Here is a 20,347-nt window from a genome sequence, read left to right as displayed (position 1 = left end):
TGGCAGTGATGCTGTGACATTCTATCATGCTCAAGCCTGTAAAACAGCACTGAAGCTTTTAACATGGCTGATGTTATTTGGGACCCTTGGGGTTCTTCTCCTGTCCACTCAGCAGCAGTTTCATTCCAAGAACTCTCCAGTGATTCATTGTGGGGTATTGTGTTTGCCACCAGGACTGCCTATGTGCTCCCTTGGATGTGACAAACACTTTCAGCTGAAGATAACCCATCCTCAAACCATTTAACTGCAAACAGGTTTTCCTTTTGAAGCTTCCTTACAATTTTAAGAATTAAGCAGATCTAAACCAAAGCCTTGCTCCCTAACCCAAAGTTTATCACAAAAATTACGTAAAATACTTAGTGCTCAGTGAATCACATCCTTTGGCCCTAAATAATTCTGTTCTCCACTTCCACTTTTGACAAAGGAAACTGAAATGTTAAGAGTTAAGTTTGAGCTGGATATGCTTATGAGTTTGGATGGCTGGGCTTTATTTTTATAGTTGAGCTAGAATTGAAAAACAACCCTAGACAGATTAGCCAAGGGCACTCCCCAGCTCCAAGGCTGGTTGCACACCAAGCTTAGCAAAACACAGACATGGAGCTAGGAACATGCAGCAGCAGCCAGCAACAGCAGCTTTTAGAATCTTCATAGGATCACTGCTCTCAGACTTTACAGTGCTCCCTACTTTTTCCTTGTTTTAGGCTTTAACAGCCTGCTGACTCTGGAGTTAATGTTAGTCATATTCCTGCTCTAAGGCACTGTGGGCTTTCCTTCCTTTCACTTCATTCCATCCTCTTCCACTGAAGAATATTTTTTTCAGATATTTTTTGAGAGCAGCCTGGAGACTTGAGAATGATCCAAGGAATGCTGCAGTCCCTTAGCTATGGGATCAGCTCCTCAGGCAGTGGAATGCCCCTGCTCCATCCCCCTGCTCCTTTCTAGTATCCACTACTGAGATTCCACAATCTCACAGGAGAACATGAAGGTCACATCCCAGAGAGAGTAAAGCATCAGCTGTAGGGGAAAGGGGTCCTTCTCCCTCCTGGCAGAGGAGGTGAGGATCACAGTGGGAACAGAAGAAGGGCAGAAGACAAAGAAGTCTCAGTTTCTTTAGCACTGGGCAGGATTTGTAACCTCCAGACACTTCTCCTCTCCCTTCCTCTTACATTGGGAAACTATTTGCACACAAACAAAAAGGATTTGGGCAAACAAGAACCAGAGAAGCGTATCTTTTTAGTTTAAATATCGCTAAGAAATAATAGTAAGGGAATTAAAAGTGAGTTGCATTGCAGCTGAGATAAATTATCACTTCCATTAGGATAAAACATCAAATCCAGAGTGCTTAGCTACCCAAAAAGGTCTCAGGGTAGGTGCTGGTGACATTTACAGGTGCAGTCCCAGGCTGTGATAAAAGAATACAATGGAGACCTACAGGATAAAGGTAAAATCCAAATCAGATATTTATTTCATATTTTTTTTATTTCAAAACCAGGAAACAACCACCTTGATAAGCATATAAAATCCATCAGAAATATTCACAATGCCATTACAGAAAAAGAAAATAACAAAGATACCATGTGAGAAAGTTCTACACATTTCAGTCCAAGCCAACACACATCTGATGCAAACTATGGAATGCTCTTAATACACAGCTCTGGGGGGAATTTTTAACATACAGATACCCATATAGAAATATCATGTCTGGATGTGCTGGAGGGTCAAAGGAAGGGCACAGAAATCTATGTAACTGAGCCAAAATACCAAAATTGGGAGGGAAGGCTTATATAATACTTCAGGGAATAAATACCTGGCATGTAAGCCTGATAAAAAGCTAGGGAAAACTGGATGTAATATGATTGCATTGTGCAAAGCTGGGGCACTTCAAATTAATTCACAGGAAGCATTTAACAGCTGCAAATTTAACTGATTATTGCAACTGTTTCTCATTAGGGAAGGTAGAAATGTCATCACTAGTTACTGAAAATGTCAGACAGACCCCCCCAGAATATACATCAACGGGAATTTCTCTAACCTGCTCTGAAGCATTATGTTGGCAAGAAAGCTTGGGCTATCCATGCTACAGAAGTCTTGCTGTCACTCCAACCTTTCTAAGCTCTTCTTCCTTTTACCACCTCAGAATCTGTGGGTCTGCCTCTCTTCTGGGATATCCAGTAAAGAATTCCAGCAGGTTGACCCGTGTCCAAAAACTGCAGCTTGATCTCAGAAGAGGAGTTTAAATTGGACCTACTTCTGTGCTACCTTTAGCTATTTTGTGCTGATCTGGACAGGCACAGGCCTGGAGCCTGTCACAGAACGCTGCAGTGATTAAAGCTACCCCTCCTTGACTGCAAGTGTACCCTATGTGCTACTTTTTGCCTGCCTGACCTGGGCTGTGCTAGCTCAGCAGCAAGGGTGGGGGACACACAAACTCAATTACCCTGCAAAATGACAAGCAAGGAGACCAACATTTGCTGATGAACAATTACTTCCTGCCACATCCCTTTGAACAGAGGCACTATTACAGAGCTGCACACATCTACAAAGCACACTGGTGAGCACCACAACATCATGCAGACCTTCCAGAGAGTACATATGGGGCAAAAAACATCTAGCCTTCAACCAAGTAGGGGACTGAGCACTACAGACCTCTGCACTGCTAAATGAGCAAATTCCAGTAGCTCTGGTGTCTAGTCCTGCACCTCTACCCTTAGACTTACATGTACCACAACTGACCATGCCTGTGTCCAGGAGGGTCATGCTACATGCCTCTGTAATATTGTAATATTTATAGGAACAACTGCTAAGAAAATACAGCTTTGAAAAATAAGTTTTATCCTCACACTCCTTTTAATGACAATCTGCAAATTTCAGAATTTATGACGTACTAGACTATAACAGAGAAGCCGAAAAGTAATAAAATTAAAGAGAAGGCAGGAAAAATTACCTTCTGGTTTGCAATCACCACCCTGAATCATCCATAGAATGCTTAAAACCGTGTCTGAAAATATAATCCAACAACACCCATAAGATGCAATATCACACTTTCATCAACACTTGAGAACAATTATTTAAAACGGCCACCAAAAATCCCCACTAACAGAGATTTTTAGTGCAGAAACATACCTCTTCCAACAAGTACACAACTCTTCGAATTTCCTTCCAGAGGGCACAAGTAACTTCAAGGTGATGTGCATAATTGGCTCTGCTGTATATACCACCTAAAATACTCAATCTCCTTTAAAGTACCACATATCTCCTTTACAGTCTTATTGCACCTCAAGTCTACAGCATCTTTTGTTAGAATTGCTATTTCTCTTAAACTTCTCCAATTTATCTGTACATTTTTGTACACCATTAAAAAAATAAATATTTACAAAGTGACATACAAATAAATAAACTGAAGTAAAAGTATGCTTTCAGTCTGTCTATACAAAAAATAAAAGAGCAGGAAAAATGTGCATGTGACTTGGTCCCCTTTTTCCTGAGGCTAAAAAAAAGTGCACACTGGATAGGAAAAAAGCAAGATGGCTTTTTGGTAAGCTTGCCAAATTCCAGTGTAACACCATACACACGCACACAGAGTAGACTCAAAGGGCTGGGGACTTGTTTAGCAGGTCACTTCAACTCACTACAAAAATAGTAATTAGGTTCAAATACATTATGGTCACTGTGTGCATCAATGTTAACCCCAAATGGCAATTTTACATGAGAAAAGTAAAAATATTGCCAGCTCTTCTCTGTTCTCCTGATGTTTGTGGCAGGAAAGATGAAATTATTTTTGCAAGTGCCAGGTGCTTTCCAGTATGGCAGATCACCCATATCAGATTTGCTTAATGCTGGCAAGCCTGGCAGAATGGGCGAGCATGTGGGTGAAAAGAATATAGCAGCAATTGAGGAGGGGAAAAACGTCCCAGTTCTCATGGTTTTCTTTGCTCATTCCTTTAATGACTCTTTAAGCATGAACGAGTTAAAGAACAGGTGTGTCATGGATCTTAGACAGCTGCTTTATCCAGCTCCACCATGGGAGTCTTCTGGGGTGAAGAGGGAGTGTTTCCTCCTCGTCCTTCAAAGCCCCTGGAGATGTCTTCAAAAGTCCTGCCCTTGGTCTCTGGCACTTTGAAGAAGGTGAAGACAAAGAAGATGACCAGGAAAACAAGGAAGATGAGGAAGACATAGGAGCCACATAGTTTCTGCATGGAAGACAAACACAAAAGGTTTTATTTTCAAATTACATGTAAGGTCATTTGCTACTGACAGGTTAAAAATCCAACACCTTTCTCTCCAACAGTGCCTTTACTGACTTTTTTTTTTATCATCACAGCACTTTAAGAATTGAAATCACATTCTTATGGGCTTTTAAAGGTCTTTAATCTTCCTGAAGGTGACCAAAATTGATGCTTTTAAAGCAAAAGCCCTGATGTGCTAAGATGGCTCTTCCAAATTATTTGCAAGATGCTTGGCAAATAAGACGGCAGAACATAAGATAAGCAACAGCCTCCAGTAACTCAGAGACCTCTGGAAGACTCACCAGCCCTCTTCTCAAAGCAGGGACAATTTCCAGGAGAGGTTGGGTTATTAAAAGTCATATAGTCATGTGTCATATCTTCAAAAGATGCAGATTCTACTACTGTTCTGGACAGCTATTCCAATGCTGCAGTGCTCTCACAGTACTTTATAAACCAGGACTTACCTCTGCATAGGGGAAGAGCATTCCCACCAAGAAATTGGAGGTCCAGTTAGAACAACCAGCTACTGCCATGGCTGCAGGTCGTGGGCCCTGGCTGAAGAGTTCTGCCACAATGAACCATGGAATAGGGCCAGGGCCAATCTCAAAGAGAGCCACAAAGCCAAAAGTGGCAACAATGCTGATGTATCTGATCCAATCCACAATGTCCTGCAAGGGAGAAAAATATCATCAGCACAATGCCATCTCCAGTGTCACAACATTCTCAACTGCACTGTGAACACTGTAGCAGTTCCCAAAGTTATAAAATTGCTCTTTCCACTGCACACTTGGCTCTAGTCCCAGTTCTACCTGCCTACAGGGCAGCATTGCAGAGCAAAGCAGATGTGTTTTCTTATAGGTTCGTGCTGGGGTCAGCCTGAACAAGGACACTGATCACTCACCTTCAGAGCTAAAGCTACAGTCATAATAGCAGCACACACAGCCATGCCACCCAAACCAATTAAATGGAGGGTCCGGCGCCCTGCACGCTCCACCAGGAACAGCTGGAAAGGAGAAGGCAGAAGGAAAAAAAAGGTTCATTACTTTGGCAGCAAAAGCAGGACAGAATTCCTTGCTCAGTATCTCCTGCACCTGTTCCTCATCTGCCTGTAAACCTCAGAGACCATGGTGACCTCAGTGCAGGTCACTAGGCTGCTCCATTGTCAGCCCATATTCTCCCTCTCTGGTTCTTGCTTTCTCTCACCACTCTTTTCCTCCACACGCACTCCTTTTCCACGTTCTCTTTCATCTAAGACAATACCACCACCTTTTTCTGCCCATCTCTCCTCCCATCATGCCTTTGATGCACTCTGGTCCTTGCTCCTACAGATCAGTGCCTTGCCACTGCCTGGCTATTTGTCTGCAGTCCCATCAGCCAGAGACAGGCCCAGGTGGGCACACAGCCCTGTTCCACTCACCGACACCACAGTGAAGACTGTGTTTACCACGCCAGCTCCAATGGTGGCATAGACAGGCTGTGTGATACCAGCTCTTTCAAAAATACCGGTAGAATAATAGAATACCTGGGAAGAGAAGAGAAAGTTGGACACAGTCACAATTCCATGTTTGAGAGCAAATTCCTCATCCTCTACCTAATGGCTTGCACACCCAGCAGGGCGTTCCTAAGCAGCACTCCATGCTATAAAATAACATGCTTCCAGGCAAGGTTCATTCACTTGGTGCAAGGCTGCAGTGGCTCACCAGGCTGCATGTGGGGAAAGTGAAAGCTACAATATCCACTTTCCATCTTAGCATCTTTGCCAGATGACAAAACAGTGACCTCCAGTCAAGGCACAAAGATATTTTGGGACTTAGGAGTTCTCTCCATACCAGTAGAAAGTGCAAGTTTAGCCAGAGATAAGGGAGGCACAGAAGATGGGACAGGAAGATAACTCACAGCATTGATGCCTGAGAGCTGCTGGGACAGTTGCAGCATGATGGCGATGATAATGGCTTGACGGTAGTTTGGAGAACGGAAGAGCTCTGGCACAGTTGCTTTCTTTTCCTGGGACATCTTTGCACTTTCTTCTTTCATCTCCTGGATGTCTTGAGACACATCTCTATCGCCACGGAGCTTCTGCAGAACTGGAGGGAAGAATCCAAAGATGTCAGGTATGAGACACAACTAGTGGCCATGGGAGGTGTGTGCGTCCCATCCTGCTGCTGCAGGGAGGGCATGAAAGGAAGACTGAACACCTACAGCTGGTTTTGAGGCCTGCTGCATGGAAAAGACCAAGCTTCTGCTGGCAGCCTTGCTCTTTTTCCAACCCAGAAGTCAGGGTGCTTTGAACAGCACAGAAACCAGGGCCAGGTCCTGCTCATGTTGATTGATCCCCTGAAATTGGTCCTGAAATTCTGTTTACACTCTTGCCAGAGCCAACCTCAGCCCTCCAAGCTCCCTGAAATGCCAGCCTATTTCTTGCCTTTCAGGAGGAGTTGGCAGAGTAGCAGTAGCTGGTCCTGCTACATCCCACCAGGCTAGGTGCCACTCCTCACGTCTTAATCCCACCTGGAGCCTATGTTGGGATGCCAGGTTTCTCATGCTTCCTGGCACTGGTACAACCTAAAGAATGGGATAGGTAGGCTAGGCCTGATGCCCTCTGGGAGTTACACCCTAATCCACCACAGGCTCCAGGATCAGTCCTGGCCTCCCACTCAAGTTCAGTGCAGGCTGGGAGCCAGGACACTGCCCTGCCCTTCTGAGATGAATTCTTACCTGTTTGGGCTTTCTCCTCCTCCATCTTGTTGATCAGTAGGAAACGGGGACTTTCAGGGCAGAATATAAGACCTATACACTGCACAATTGCTGGGAGAACCGTGAACCCCAAAAGCATTGGCCAAAGTCCTTCTGTGCCCATGATCGCCTCCAGTCCAAAGATCTACACCGAGAATAGAAGAGAAATAAGAGTGACTTTAAACACTTCAATTCCTTACCAGCACCCCAGTACCACAAGACCCACACACTGGACACCTGATGGCAAGTAAAGCCCTCCTGGCCCTTCCCCAGCCCTCCTTCCCCCACCCAAGGGTGGGATCAGGCTGTAGCATGCCTACCTGAGCCACCAGGATGCCCACCACGATGCCCAGCTGGTTGAGGGTGCCGAAGGCTCCGCGGACACTGGTGGGTGAGACCTCACTGATGTACATGGGCACAAAGCCCGTGCAGAGGCCACAGAAGACACCAATTACAAAGCGGCCAATAATTAACATCTCCACTGCCTTTGCTGCCTTAGAAAAGGCCATGAGAAGGCCTCCAGTGAAGGCCAAGACATTCACCAGTAGCATGGAGTTCCTCCTGCCAGGGTAAAAACATCAAGACTGAGCTTAAACTGGCTTTACAGCAGGATAACTATTGGGAGAGGGGTAAAGGTAAACCTGCCCATGATATCCCATCTCAGGGGTGGGAAGAGAATGGAATAATTCCCCTTTAGATCCTGCCTTGGCCTGCCATCCTCTTTTTGCAGCCCACACATTCTTGCTGCCTCCCCCTTCATCTCCTCCCACCTCTGTCCTTTTCCACCCAACACTCCTTTGTAAGGGAAACGTTCTCCAAAAGCTTGCATCCCTCTTCCCAACTTACCTGCCAAATCTGTTAACAAACAGACTGACTGAAAAGGAGCCAAGCATGCCTCCTACTGAGAAGATGGCCACAGAAAGTGACCACAGAGAGGTGAGGAGTTCTTGGGAGACAGCCCTCCCGCTCCTTTCTGACAGGGTTTTGTTGAAAAACTTCCGGATGATCTGCAAGAGAAATCAGTAGCAAGTTACAATCCAGAGGGAGGCATTGTACTCCATGGAAAGCAGACATTATGTCCTCCTTCTGCTTCCATGAAAACAGAGAGAGACACAGAAAGGCAGCAACAAGTTATACAAGGGGAAGATGAGGGCACAGAAGGAGGAGCTTTCACTGAGAAGCAGCAGTATGATGAGTGGAGGGGCAGACAAGGTACCCACAGGACAGCAGTTTATTAAGGAAAACAGGCTATCTTCTGAATATTTCAGATGATGTGAGTCACTAGTGGTTCTTGGGAGGAGGCGGGAGACAGCTGGGAATGAAAGGGAACAAGAAAACATGACCAGTGAGTGGATGGGAAAATTTCTGGCAATACCAAAACACTGACAGCAGGGACAGGATTTTTGGTATAGAAATAGTTGGGAGACACACAAGGTTTCACTGAAGTAAGCCTGAAAAAAATGTTTATTTTTTACATAATGCTGTCCCCAGGGGGATGCGACAGGGCCGCTTTGCTGATTTCCCAGGCATCCTCTTAGCTAGAGAGGTAAATTCTGGCATGGGCTGGGGGGACAGAGTGCCTGCCCCCAGCAGATGGCAGCAGGACATTAGCTGGGAGGACTGACCCCATCCCCCATCCCAGCAAGCAAGTTGTGCACATCTCTTCCCGGAGACAGGGTGGATGTGGTATTCGTGACTCAGTTCTTGACAGAGGAACCATCTTAAAGTTACATGAAAACCACATCTCTCATTTTCTTCACCTCTTGCTTCTTAGGCTACAGTCATGGGATGATTTGGTCAAAAGTCCAAGTCATAACCCTTTTACAAGCACTGAATCTATACTTAACACACAAGGAATGAATAAACAAGTAAAATAAACTTGAAATGAACTAAATTAGGGCAGCTGTAATTCCTACCAACCCTTAACTGTTTTCTGCACACTGCTCTCTACATTCCTTCTGCCATGGTTGGTTTATTCTGACTCAAAACTGAAGCAGCTCACATTCCTCCACACACCACATATGGCAGATGGAGCCCTCCTGCCCTTCCTGTACTCCTAATTAAGAGAATTAATCTATTTATTTGATCTCTCTCCTCCCCAAAAGTTTGTCCTTCCTGTTCAATGTTGTGTTTGAAAGGGGATTTTTAAAGTCTCACTGACTTCATAAACCAAAACCAAATTATTGGCTGCTTGGGAGACAGTCCCTCTCCTTTCTAGACTATTGTCTTTCCACCAGCCCCTCACTCATCCCACCTCCCCAGCTCACTCCTCCTCCTCTCACCTTCTCGGGCGCATTAATGACACCAGTGTTGTACCCAAACTGGAGAGATCCGATGGTAGCGATGCAAACAGCATAGACAAGAGGTGCTGTGATTTTCTGTGGAAAGAGAGGGAACAATTATTTAGTTACTGTGGCTTTCTACACAACTTGAGTTTCTCTTCAGCACAAATAGCAGCTGCAGCCCATAGGTGCCATGTGCAAGTGCTCTGAGGGTAGGGAATGGGCTTTTATCCAGCAAGGGTGAGTACCAGCAGCATCCCTTGGATCCTCCTCCCTGGAAAGAGAGATGCAACTCTACAGCAGAAAAAGTTCTGTGGCTACAAGTAGGAAGGCTTCTCAGGGCCTCCCCTTTATTATCTCCTGACCTTCAGCAACTGTTCTCAGCTCATTAGTAATGAATACACTGGCTGCATTAGTGGCTGTTATTTTGGGTTGATCTGCTTTACAGAAGCTTTTGCTGATCTCTGGCATGTCATGAAAGAAGGGTCTAACTTTCCTGAGCCAGCTGACAGGTTCTCATAAATTGAGTCTCAGATCTGCCCATGAGCTACACTGGCAGTCACTCACAACAGTTACAACACACACGCTTCAGCAACAGGCTTGTTTTTCCCAGGCTAGAGGCTCCCAACCCTGCCCCAGGGCACTGGCACAGCAGCCTGCCTCAAGAGGTGGCAGCAGTTGCTACCAAGTTTCCGTCTATTTTTCTTTAAGCTGTGGCAAGAGTATTTTAAATGAAGCAAATTCCCTGAAGTTTCAGTATACCTGAATGTCTATTAAATTAAAATAAAAACTGCTGAGCCCTTATAGCCATAGGGAAAGCTTGAAGGCTCAACCTCAGAAGTCCCACAGACTGGGAAATTTAAGTGTCAGCAAAAAGCATCTGACATTTTATTCATTTTTAAAGCTTGTGGCATTTAAGCCAGCTCTGAATGAGGGAGGTGTGGGGGAGCAGGTGACTCAGGAGTTGGCACTTAGGCAGCCAGTGCCTGAGTTGGCACAATTTGGAAAGATTGTGTTCCTTCCCATCTCAGGAGGTTCAGAATATTTTCCAAAAATATTAACAGGTCCTTTTCCAAGACTTTCCAATTATTGTACTTAAGCCTGGCAGAGTAAGCTACTTGGTGGGGCCTACTGTCACAGTTCTTCCAGTTTCTCACTTTCTAGCACAGCTCCATGAGCAGCGGCTCTCAAAACCAACTGCCCAAAGTTTTTGATAATGAATTTCTGTCAGTGCTCATGCCATCTCCACCAATCTTTTAAGACAAACACAGATGTGCTTCTGGTCTGCACAATTCTCAGACACGACCGAGTTTGTAAACAGTTCAGTAAACAGAAATTGGGGAAAGGACTCTCAGGCATAATTTCCCCCACCTACATCATGTAAATGTCCTCCTGCCCAGGTGAGTGGTGGAGACAAAGTGGACAGGGGGCAGATGAACATGGAGGTAGCATTCACACCTCAACACACCCTAGGCAGTCCAAGCATTCTCCCTGGCACGCTGTGACCGTTCCCCCCATTTTTATCTCAAGGAAATTTGGCACAAAGCCACAAGGACACAGCTCTTTCAAAGCATCTGGATGCCTGTAAAAATGCATTCCAAAATCTAAGCAGTTTTGGGACTGTAGGCCAAGTCAACTCTAACCAGCAGATATGGCAAAGCTGCAGACAAGCCCCAGCTCTCCACATGGTTCACACAAGAGCACCTCTCCCCCAGCACTCTGCTTTGTCATGGCTTGCCATCACCACGGCTGCCTTTTCCTTCTGGATAGTGCAAGGACCACAAGGTCCCTGCTTTGTGGGCAGCCCCCACTTATTTACATGGTACATAAATAAGCTACAGGGTTAGTAGTTCTACCCTCTTTCACACTTCCTTCTCCTGGCTGCTGTCCGCCACTCATCTCCTACCCAGCCTCCCTCCACCTAGACATCACATGGCATGACCCATCCCCTCCAGTGAGCCAGACTGTGATCTAATGTATGGATCATTTGTTAATGCTGCAAGCGCCTCGCTTCCCAAAAGGCAAACAGGAGCTCAGAAATAGTACAGCTACACCCACTCTATCTAAAGGCTCAGGGCTGAGCACAGAATTCAAACCACCACCCCTCCCTCCGACCACAGGCGTCGGCAGCGTTTATTTCCCAGGAGATGCTCCCCTCCTTCACTGCCCGAACCCCAGAGCTGTACAACTTGTTGAGCCCGGCAGGACTAGCCTCTCCGCGCTTCTCTGAACGACCTTGCCCAGACGCTCTCCTTCCCTCTGCCTCCTCCTCTCACACTGCACTCATCTCCCATCAACATGGCGATGAGAGCCCCGGCCTTCTCCAATTCCGGCTGTTCCCGTGCAATTCCCCGGCATCCCGCACCAGGTCCAGGTGGGTACTTGCTGTCTCCCTTAATACGTTCAAACACACGCAGCCATGAGCTCACCCCACTGCTGCATACAAGCAGATACCGACAAACATCCCCTGTTCTCCATATGAGAAGGAGGGGAAGGATGTGCTCTGTCACCTTCTTGAAATTTAGAAACGTTTCTATAAATGATACTACCGTACAAAAAACGCCTTTAACATCAATCGCCCGTTTAGCATCCTAAACCCCGCCACAAACCGAGTGCGGCACCGCCAGCGATGCAAACCTCGTGACCAATATCCCACAACGCGGACAGCATCATGTGCATCATCAGGCCACGCGGACGGAACCAAAATCGATCTCGCGCCCTGCGACAACCTCTCCCAAACCGGGCGGTCCCCCCCGCGCAGACAGAGCAGCCCAAGCCGGAGCAGGGTCCCATCGGGACCACCAGAGCATCCATCCCCACCGCGACCCGCAGACGAACGCCGGCCGCCACTGCATCCCTCCCCTAGCCCTCCGGGCAGCGGCGGCCGCAGCGCGGGGAAAGAGGGCGAGAAGGAGCCCCTACCTTCTTGGTGTCCATGTCGGCGGCTGGCGGTGCACGACTGCCAGGAACGGCCGCCCGTGCGCGCTAACGGAACCCGCGAGAGGCGGCGGCTCCGCACCCGCCCACCCCGAGCCTGTGCGAGCCCGCCCCGAGCCCCCGCAGATTTATGGGCTCAGCACGGAGGGCGGGGCTGCTGCCGGCCACCAAAACACAGCATCGCGGAGCACGCCCCGGAGCGCCCGCCCCCCGTGACGGGAATCTGCGTGCGGGGCTGCGGGGCGGTGATGGAGCACCGTGGGGATGGAGCACCGTGGGGCAGGGACCGCACAAGCACCAGCCGCACCTCGGGTGCCACGCGCGAAGTGTTGGCTGATGGCATAAGCGATGCTGTCGGCGGCTTGCACCGACAGCGGCTGCGTGATGTACAGCGACGTCTTTATTTATTATTTGTTGTCTCACAAAAATAAATCAAGCTGAAGCAGCAAGGCGGGCAGTCGTGCAGGGGCGGCCACACAGACGGCCAGTAGCCTGAAGTACAGCGCTGTGCTCTGCGGGTGCTCCCACTGCCTCGCAAAGCTGTGGATGAAGTACAGTTCTGGGTAGCTGCGTTTCGGGGAGTATTTTTGTTTGTCTGGTTACCAAAAATATATTTCTTATACGATGCTAGAATCTATGGCGGCAAAGCTGAATCTGGATCTAGTCCCAGATTTACACCCTTCCTTACAAGGGCATGTAGTGACAGGACATGGGGGAATGGCTTCAAAATGACAGAGGGCAGGTTTAGATTAGATAATGGGAAGAAACTCTTTACTGTGAGGGTGGTAGGGCACTGGCAGAGGTTGTCCAGAGAAATTGGGGATGCTCCATCCCTGGAAGTGCTTGAGGCCAGGTTGGATGTGACTTTGAGGAAAAAAAGTAGAAAGTGTCATGGCCCATGGCAGGCAGATTGAAGCAGAATTATTTTTAAGGTCCTCTCCAACTCAAACCATTTGATGAGTCTATAATTCAATCAAACGCCACTGTGCTCCACATTTACTGTCCATCCTTCAGGTCAAACAATTGCCAAACTGTTCCAGGAGAATAATGAAGAGCTGTGCTTTGAATCAAGGAAAAGTGTTGTCAAACAATAAAAGTCTTCGCTGAGTTAAGAGTCTGTCAAGGACTTTGACTACAGAAAACAGCAGCAGCTGAGGCCTGGAGGCAAGGACAGTGGGGAAAAAAAGCTGACTTACCCCGAGTTTTTTTTATTGTTAGGAAAAATAACTTGAAATCAGATACCACTGTTGACATCAAATTCTGGGGAACTGGAACAATCCCATTTTAAATTCGATTCTACTGCTTATTTGGTGTTGTCACCTGGCCACACTTAACTAGAAATTAACAGGTCAAAGCTTTCTTTCACTCACTCTCAGAAATATATTTTATGGCATTTATGAGGGTGAGTGATAAACACTGTCATGGGGTGTTTATGTGTTCCATTTACTTGATAAATACCTCACGGGTATTCTGTGTGGTGTTGTTAAAATATTATTGCCAGCAGAAAAAGTGTGGAAGGGCACGGGATGCCTGCATAGTTCTCCTCCAGCTGTGTGACAAAAGCGCCTCTTCACACCCACGGAGGAGCACGGGAGGGCCCCAGCTAACACTCTGCCCCAGCTACTCCCCGGCCCCTCACAAGAGCCATTAGCACATCAAAGATTCCCTTTTCATTCACCTGGAGGAAAACAGGGACACAATGCCAGGTGATAACCCAGATTAAGGACACCCTGCCTGGGCCAGCAGCTCAGGAGAGCCATCAGGCCAGGTGTGAAATTCATCACAAAGCCAAAGCTGGAGCACCTTTCAAACCGTGAAAGAGGAGGTGCTGTGTGCAGGACCACGGACACCTTGCAGGATGCACGGGAAGAGCATTTTGGGATAGTACAAGACTTACTATGGGATGTTTAGGGGAGGAAACAAGGAGGGGGAAAGGAGAGATATGGGGGAAGAAAGGACAGTCGCATGAAAATTCTTGGCTGACCAGCAAGTGTCCAGTCTTGTCCTGCACTTATTAGCACAGTTTGCCCTATCTCGTTATTAAATCTTGGTTTTAGCTCTGAGGTGCTCTCTCTAGGGGTGAATTCCACTGGTGTCTGCTCGTCTCTAAGGGTGAGGCCATGCCAGGTTGGCTCCTGGGGGTCCAGGAGTGTCCTGGCCATCCTGCACACACCTGTGTGTGTGTGTACCAGCAACACGAGTGGGGCTGCAGCCTTGTGCCAGCACCAGAGAGACTGGTGTCTGTGGTCAGACTGCCTGAGCCCAGCTCCCTGGAAGGATCCACCTTATCATATTTACGTATATATTCCCCGCTGCTGGAGTCTGTCCTGCTCCTCCTGAGAGGTCACTGGTGCTGTTTGTGTAACTGCACCATGTGTCTGTGGAGCTCTGTGTAGCGTTTATGTGTGGGGTTATGCACGTGCCTACAGGGAATTCAGGGTCATTCTTGCTACCGGGAGCAAGGAGCAGTGTCAGCCTCACCTCTGTCCAGCCAAATTCCCTAACACTTTGAACGATTCTGGCTTGCATTTTTCTTTTTCCTAGCTTATTTTCCATTTGTTTGCAAGTATAGCAAGCTCCACGTTTAATCTGATCACCCAGCTGTCCCCAAACCTCTAGCATTAGCTCTGGAAACATTCATTTACTTGTTAGTGTGAGAAATTGCCACATTTGTGGAGGCTTTAAGCACATTCACGTTGCAGAGACACTCTTTGGACTGCATTCTTCTGCAATGTCCTCATTCTTTGTTTATTCTTTACCCACATAAGTCTGTTGCAAATGCTGAGCAAACCAAACTTCAAGATTAGATTAAATACATACATAGCTACCAGTCCAATTTAGAAGCAGTAGAAGTTTAGCTGGAAATTAAATCTCTAATACGTAATGCAGAACATCGTGGGTAGCATGTCTTTATTTAACAGAGCTGGAGAAGTAAACAGTAATAAGAAAGACTGTTTCTTTTTAAAGTTCAAAATGCATCACTGAAATCCCAATTTCCCTAAGGAACGTGAAGGAAAATACCCATTTCAGGGAGTTTTGCCCCATGTGCTGATGCTCAAATATTTAGATTTGAAGTTTGCATCACAGCCTGTTCCTCCTAAATACCGGTTTTGTTTCTGTCCCAGGACACACACCTACCTCCCACATCACGGCTCATTCTTCTGAAGATCGGCCGCTGGGGGAAGTACCTTAACACCTCCTTAGCAGAGCTATCTGATGCTGCACCAAAACTATTCATCCAGTCTTTCTGTGAATATAATACTCGTATATTATGCAAAGTGCAGTAACTGTGCTAGGATGGAGGCCCACTTATGTGGGCAGCCAGACCTAAGGTTGCTAGGGCAAGGGCCAGGCAGAACCGGTCCCAGGTAGAACTTGATGCTGGCTGCCCCACATTAGACACCGGTATCCTAACCACAGAGCTCTGGGGATTGGGAAAGGCTTGTCTTTTGCTTCACAAGCTCTTTTCTTTTTAGCTTTGAGAACGCTTGCATGTCTAAACTAGTGCATGCCAACTAGCATTGCACTTCCAGGGAGCTTACATTTTCTGAGGAAAGCTTGTTTAATCAGAGAATCCCTGTCTCACATTAAGCAAGAGCTCCAACAATGGGCAAGTCTGTTCTTATTTGAATTTATCTCAGGGACTGGAGCTGGCATGTAACCCCACAGAAGCACCTTGCTGTGGCTTTTTGAGAACATCAGTGGAGATCCAGCAAGTACAGTTCTCTGGCAGATACATTCCACATACACAAGGCCTTGGCTCAAGGCATATATGAGGAGAAGGCGCCAAAAGTTAGGTGCTAAAAAAATTTTAAAACTAACCATTTTTGTCCTGTCCATGCCTCTACAACCTAATGGGAACACAGAGCGATCAACAGGAATTGATCAGTCACGGGATCATCACATTGCTGTCCAAACTCCTGGCAAGCTATATTTCACCTACTTTATTGAATCTGCCCAAGTTGCAGTTCAGTGGTGCTGCCCCATATGATGAAGCTCTTTCCAGTCTCTCTTTTGCCTCCAAATTTGGTGAATCCTATCTCGTGTTTCTTCTTATTTTGCCTGGAGAACAAATTCTTCAGAGATAAGAGGAGCAGGAACAAGGAGGATTATTATGCAGTGTTTGCCTTGAGAGCTGATTTTGTGCTTTTCTGTTTGTTGTGTTTATAACAAAAGAGCATTCAGAACAAAGGAGAGAGAATGAGAGCCAGCATGGGCCAGATGCTTCCCCCTCAAGCCATGAGTAACTTTTATTGTTGAGAGGAGGTTAGGAGGAGGGGGGGGAAGAAAAGGAGGAAAGATAAAAGACAAAAACAAGATGATGGGTGGGATGTAGGTTGGCCTGTAAACAACAGGAGGTTAAGCGAGTGAGAAAAGAACCAATGGAGAGACAGAAGGCCAAAACAAAAGGACATAATGAGGTGAAGAAAGAAAATACTAAAGCAGATTAGAAGGGCAAGGCAGAGGAACAGGCGAGAAAAGGAAGGAAAAGGCAGCAGCAAAATATCAGAGGAAAAAGGATAACTTGTGAATAGTCAGAAAAGATGAACAGAGAGGTAGAGGAGGAAACTGCAAAATTACCCAATTAAATAGCACTGATGTTGCACTGGAGAGACCACGGCACTAAACCAAAGCTACCTTTAAATTCTGTCCTCAGCCACGGTGCAGTGTAAGCTGAAGCTACTGTCTGAAAACTTTGGTCATTAAGGTGGCTGGTTAATCTGATGTAAATGTAAGTTAAAAGTTTTTGTAAAAAAAAAAACAAAAAAAAAAACAAAAAAACAAAAAAAAACCCAAAAAAACCCAATATATAATGCTTTAATAATGATTCAGAAGGGAAACTAACCTTATTAAAAGAATGAATAGTTCTGCAGACACCCACATGCTGGAGAGGAAACCCGCATCCCCTTGAAAATTCTATCCTGGTGCTATGTGAAAGACGTGACAACCCCCTGAAATTCCTCTAAGGTTTCCTAGTCCCGTTTCCTATAATGCTTCAGGCCTTGTCCTCTTCTTTTGTTCCGACTGAAAAAAAACTCCTGGCCAGCATCTAGGCCACAAGCCTGCTTTTTATCCTGATTGATGTTGCCTTGTGAAACCAGGCTTTCTAGCAAAAAGAGAGGAGCAAATATACATTTGCCTTTTTTTGTGTTGTTTATTTATTTTATTCTAACACTGGTCCATATCTCAGAATAGCAGTAATTAAGTATGTGCATGTGACTCCCAGAGAATGTCATATATATTTTACCACTGCCTTTTTTATGATCTCTCTCCATTTTTGCCTCCTTTTCTCTGGTATGTACAGGTGAGCTACAACTGAAACTGCCCCAAAGCCCTTGTTCCTGTCCTGAACTGGAATGCTGAAGCATCTGGGGTGGTGGAGGCAGCAGCAGAGCTGTGATGGGAGCTCAGGGATGAGCCATCAAGAGGCTGCAGGGCTGCAAGAGCAACAGGCTTTGGCCAAAACATATGTGGTGTGGGTTTTTCTGCATCAGTCACTGCATCTCACTGTGTTTTTTGCCACCCTGAGCAAGAAACTAAATTTGAAGGGCAACATAAGAAACCAGCCTGACTAATGAAGTTCAATTAAAGCCCATCAGCATGAGCAGAGAAAAAAAAATTGTACCAAGATGTGAAATTACAATGGGAATTTTACAGCAAAGTACTGTAGGAAGATAAACCCGGTTCAGGAGAGTAGTTGGACTAGGGGTTGGTTCATGAGGAGGTTTGGAGAGGAACAGAAGGTATAGGATAGAGGGAATTAGGGTTGCCAGTCATCTGAACCCCCCTTCCTTCCTTCCTTCCTTTTCCCAAGGGCTGAGCAGTACATGCGTAAGGACTGATTGTTTCTGCTAAGTCTTCACAAAACTAATCTTTACTTCATATTGGTCAAGGAATGCCTATATTCAGATGGTAACATGCTATTTCTTAAGGAGGGTGGGAAATATTTTTCCGTGGAAGACATAAGAAGAAACTCTTTGGTACGTGCGGGGCACTGTGCCAGCGGGGAAGTTTGACGAATGCAGCTCGGCAATGTGCTCTAGCTGCTCAACCAGCTGCAGGGTTTCAGTGGCACAGATATCGATCAGAAAGCATAGGCTTCCTCACATTTTATGCCCAGCCTGGTCAATCCAGCAGCAGTGGAATGGGCGCTGGGGAATGCTGCCTGCTGGCACGCAGAGCCAGTCTGGGCCTGCACCCATGGCATGGAGTGGAGGTGTTTCATCAGTGTGAGCTGCCTTATCTTACGTCCCCGTTTTTAGGCATGTTTCCCACACCCCAGCATTAGTGAGACAAAGCTACACGCCGGGCCAGCACATGCACCCAGAGCATGGCAGGGCCGAACGCACCCACTGGGCCGGCACACGCCCCAGCAAACACACACATTAGCACGCGTATCTCACTCGGCAGCTCCGACACGAGCACACAGCGGGCACCAGCCGAGCTGCTGATTCAAACACCGCTTCTGCAGGCATCTCTCACCCGGCCGGGCTCCGCACGGGTGCCCGCCCGAATCACGCTACATGTTCCAGCAACAGAGCGAAGGATTGTAGCCTGGGGCGGAGGGGGACAGAGACTGTGAAAATGGCTGAGATCACAAGTAATTACAGCAGCAGGATTCCCACGAAAAGAACAAAGCCCCTGGCTAACCCTCCTCTACTCCCCTCGCTATTGTAATCTAAAGTTAGCTGTAAACACTCAGCGGGACCAGAGCCTCCCCCATCCCTATGCGGGCTAACAATGGCTAAACCAGACCAGCGCACCGGGATTTATCATTCCTGTCCCAGCAGGAGATGCTCTGAGCTGCCCCGGGGCACTGCTCCCCTCCCTCCCAAGCACAGCACCCCGTGCTTGCTAGTCAGCCACCAGAAGCACAAGGAGCAGCCATGCTGGTCACAGACCGGGGCCACGGGAAGAGTGTTCCAAAACCCCGCACTCTGCTCCCGTGCTGAGATCCAGGCAGAGCAGATGAGGAAAGACGAGATTAAAACGCTCTTCAGGAAAAGCTGCCTTATGCAGCTGCTCTCTATTGCCATCAGGGTCAACCACCAGAAAGCGTGCAGAAGGGATTTCAGCACGCAGCCTCATCATCCCATCCCATCCCATCCCATCCCATCCCATCCCATCCCATCCCATCCCATCCCATCCCATCCCATCCCATCCCATCCCATCCCATCCCATCCCAGCAGTTCTGCCCCACGCCCCCTCAGAAACGGGTGCCAGCAAACCAGAGTGGGTATCCCCCTTAAACTGTCCCCTCATACTTCTTTCTTTTCAGAGGAATACCACGTTTCCTGATTCATGCTCTCTTGTCTCTTCCCCAGCCTCCTTTCTCTCCCTCCAGTGATGCTGCCCTGCTCATGTAAACCCATCTGGCTCTTGTATTGCTCCTTCTGAGTGTTCCACAAGCCCTTTGTCCTCCCCCACGATCATTCCTTCACCCTTTCATGGCCCACTTGCACTCCTACACACGCGTGTTCCTGCTTGCCCGTGGCCCTCCTCACCCCTTTGAAAGCCAGAGTGGTTGCATTCAGCCAGCCTAGCTGTGCAGGGATGCTGTGCACAGCTGCCCAGGTGTGTTCTGGTGGGCAGGTGGAGGATTCTTTGGGGCCTGCTGCATTACAGTTGCATTTCTATATAAGATGTTCGTATCTGAGTAACTTTATGTTCTGATACATAAACAGACACATAATGTGTGATGTTGCATACGTGTACAAACATTAGAATGCCTGAGACTACCAGTGCATTAATTCATAATATTATCACCATATTAAAATATGTACATAATACTTTATGTCCATAAATATATATAGATAGATATGTGCATGTGCTTTTTTTTCCAAGCTTACATTTAAATACCTGAAGATATTTGCATACATGCTACTTATATACAAAGGTATGTAGATACACACATGATCACAAGTGTATACATAATATACAACTGTATTTTTGTTTCTGTTTTCATATCTCTGCTTGCATTCATATATATATATATATATATTTGGTTTTATATATGCATCTCTGTTTACTGGTAGTCACCTGTTCTCTCTTTGAAATCCTGTATTTTTGTTGTTTATTTCTACTGGGCAAAGTTTACCCAAACTCCAACTTTCACATTCATGAAAATAAAACCAAAATCCTGCAGGAGAACTTCTGTAGGTAATGAAG

At 46.8% G+C, this 20,347-nt stretch overlaps 1 protein-coding gene across 1 annotated transcript; it reads right to left on the bottom strand.

Moving 5' to 3' along the window:
- Positions 1-1,436: 1,436 nt before the first annotated feature.
- LOC116992642 (solute carrier family 2, facilitated glucose transporter member 3) lies at positions 1,437-12,300 on the bottom strand. The gene is made up of 10 exons (XM_033052469.2): positions 12,164-12,300; positions 9,242-9,337; positions 7,806-7,966; positions 7,280-7,520; positions 6,942-7,104; positions 6,123-6,310; positions 5,644-5,748; positions 5,128-5,229; positions 4,691-4,894; positions 1,437-4,190 (listed from the first exon to the last, which is right to left on the bottom strand). Exons 1-10 carry the CDS (start codon positions 12,176-12,178, stop codon positions 3,993-3,995), a joined length of 1,473 nt encoding a protein of 490 aa, XP_032908360.1. The 5' UTR covers positions 12,179-12,300; the 3' UTR covers positions 1,437-3,992.
- Positions 12,301-20,347: the final 8,047 nt, after the last annotated feature.

This window comes from Catharus ustulatus, chromosome 2 (genome assembly GCF_009819885.2).
Source record: "Catharus ustulatus isolate bCatUst1 chromosome 2, bCatUst1.pri.v2, whole genome shotgun sequence".
In the NCBI taxonomy this organism is placed as follows: domain Eukaryota; kingdom Metazoa; phylum Chordata; class Aves; order Passeriformes; family Turdidae; genus Catharus; species Catharus ustulatus.
This window is presented reverse-complemented; position numbering and strand designations above follow the sequence as displayed.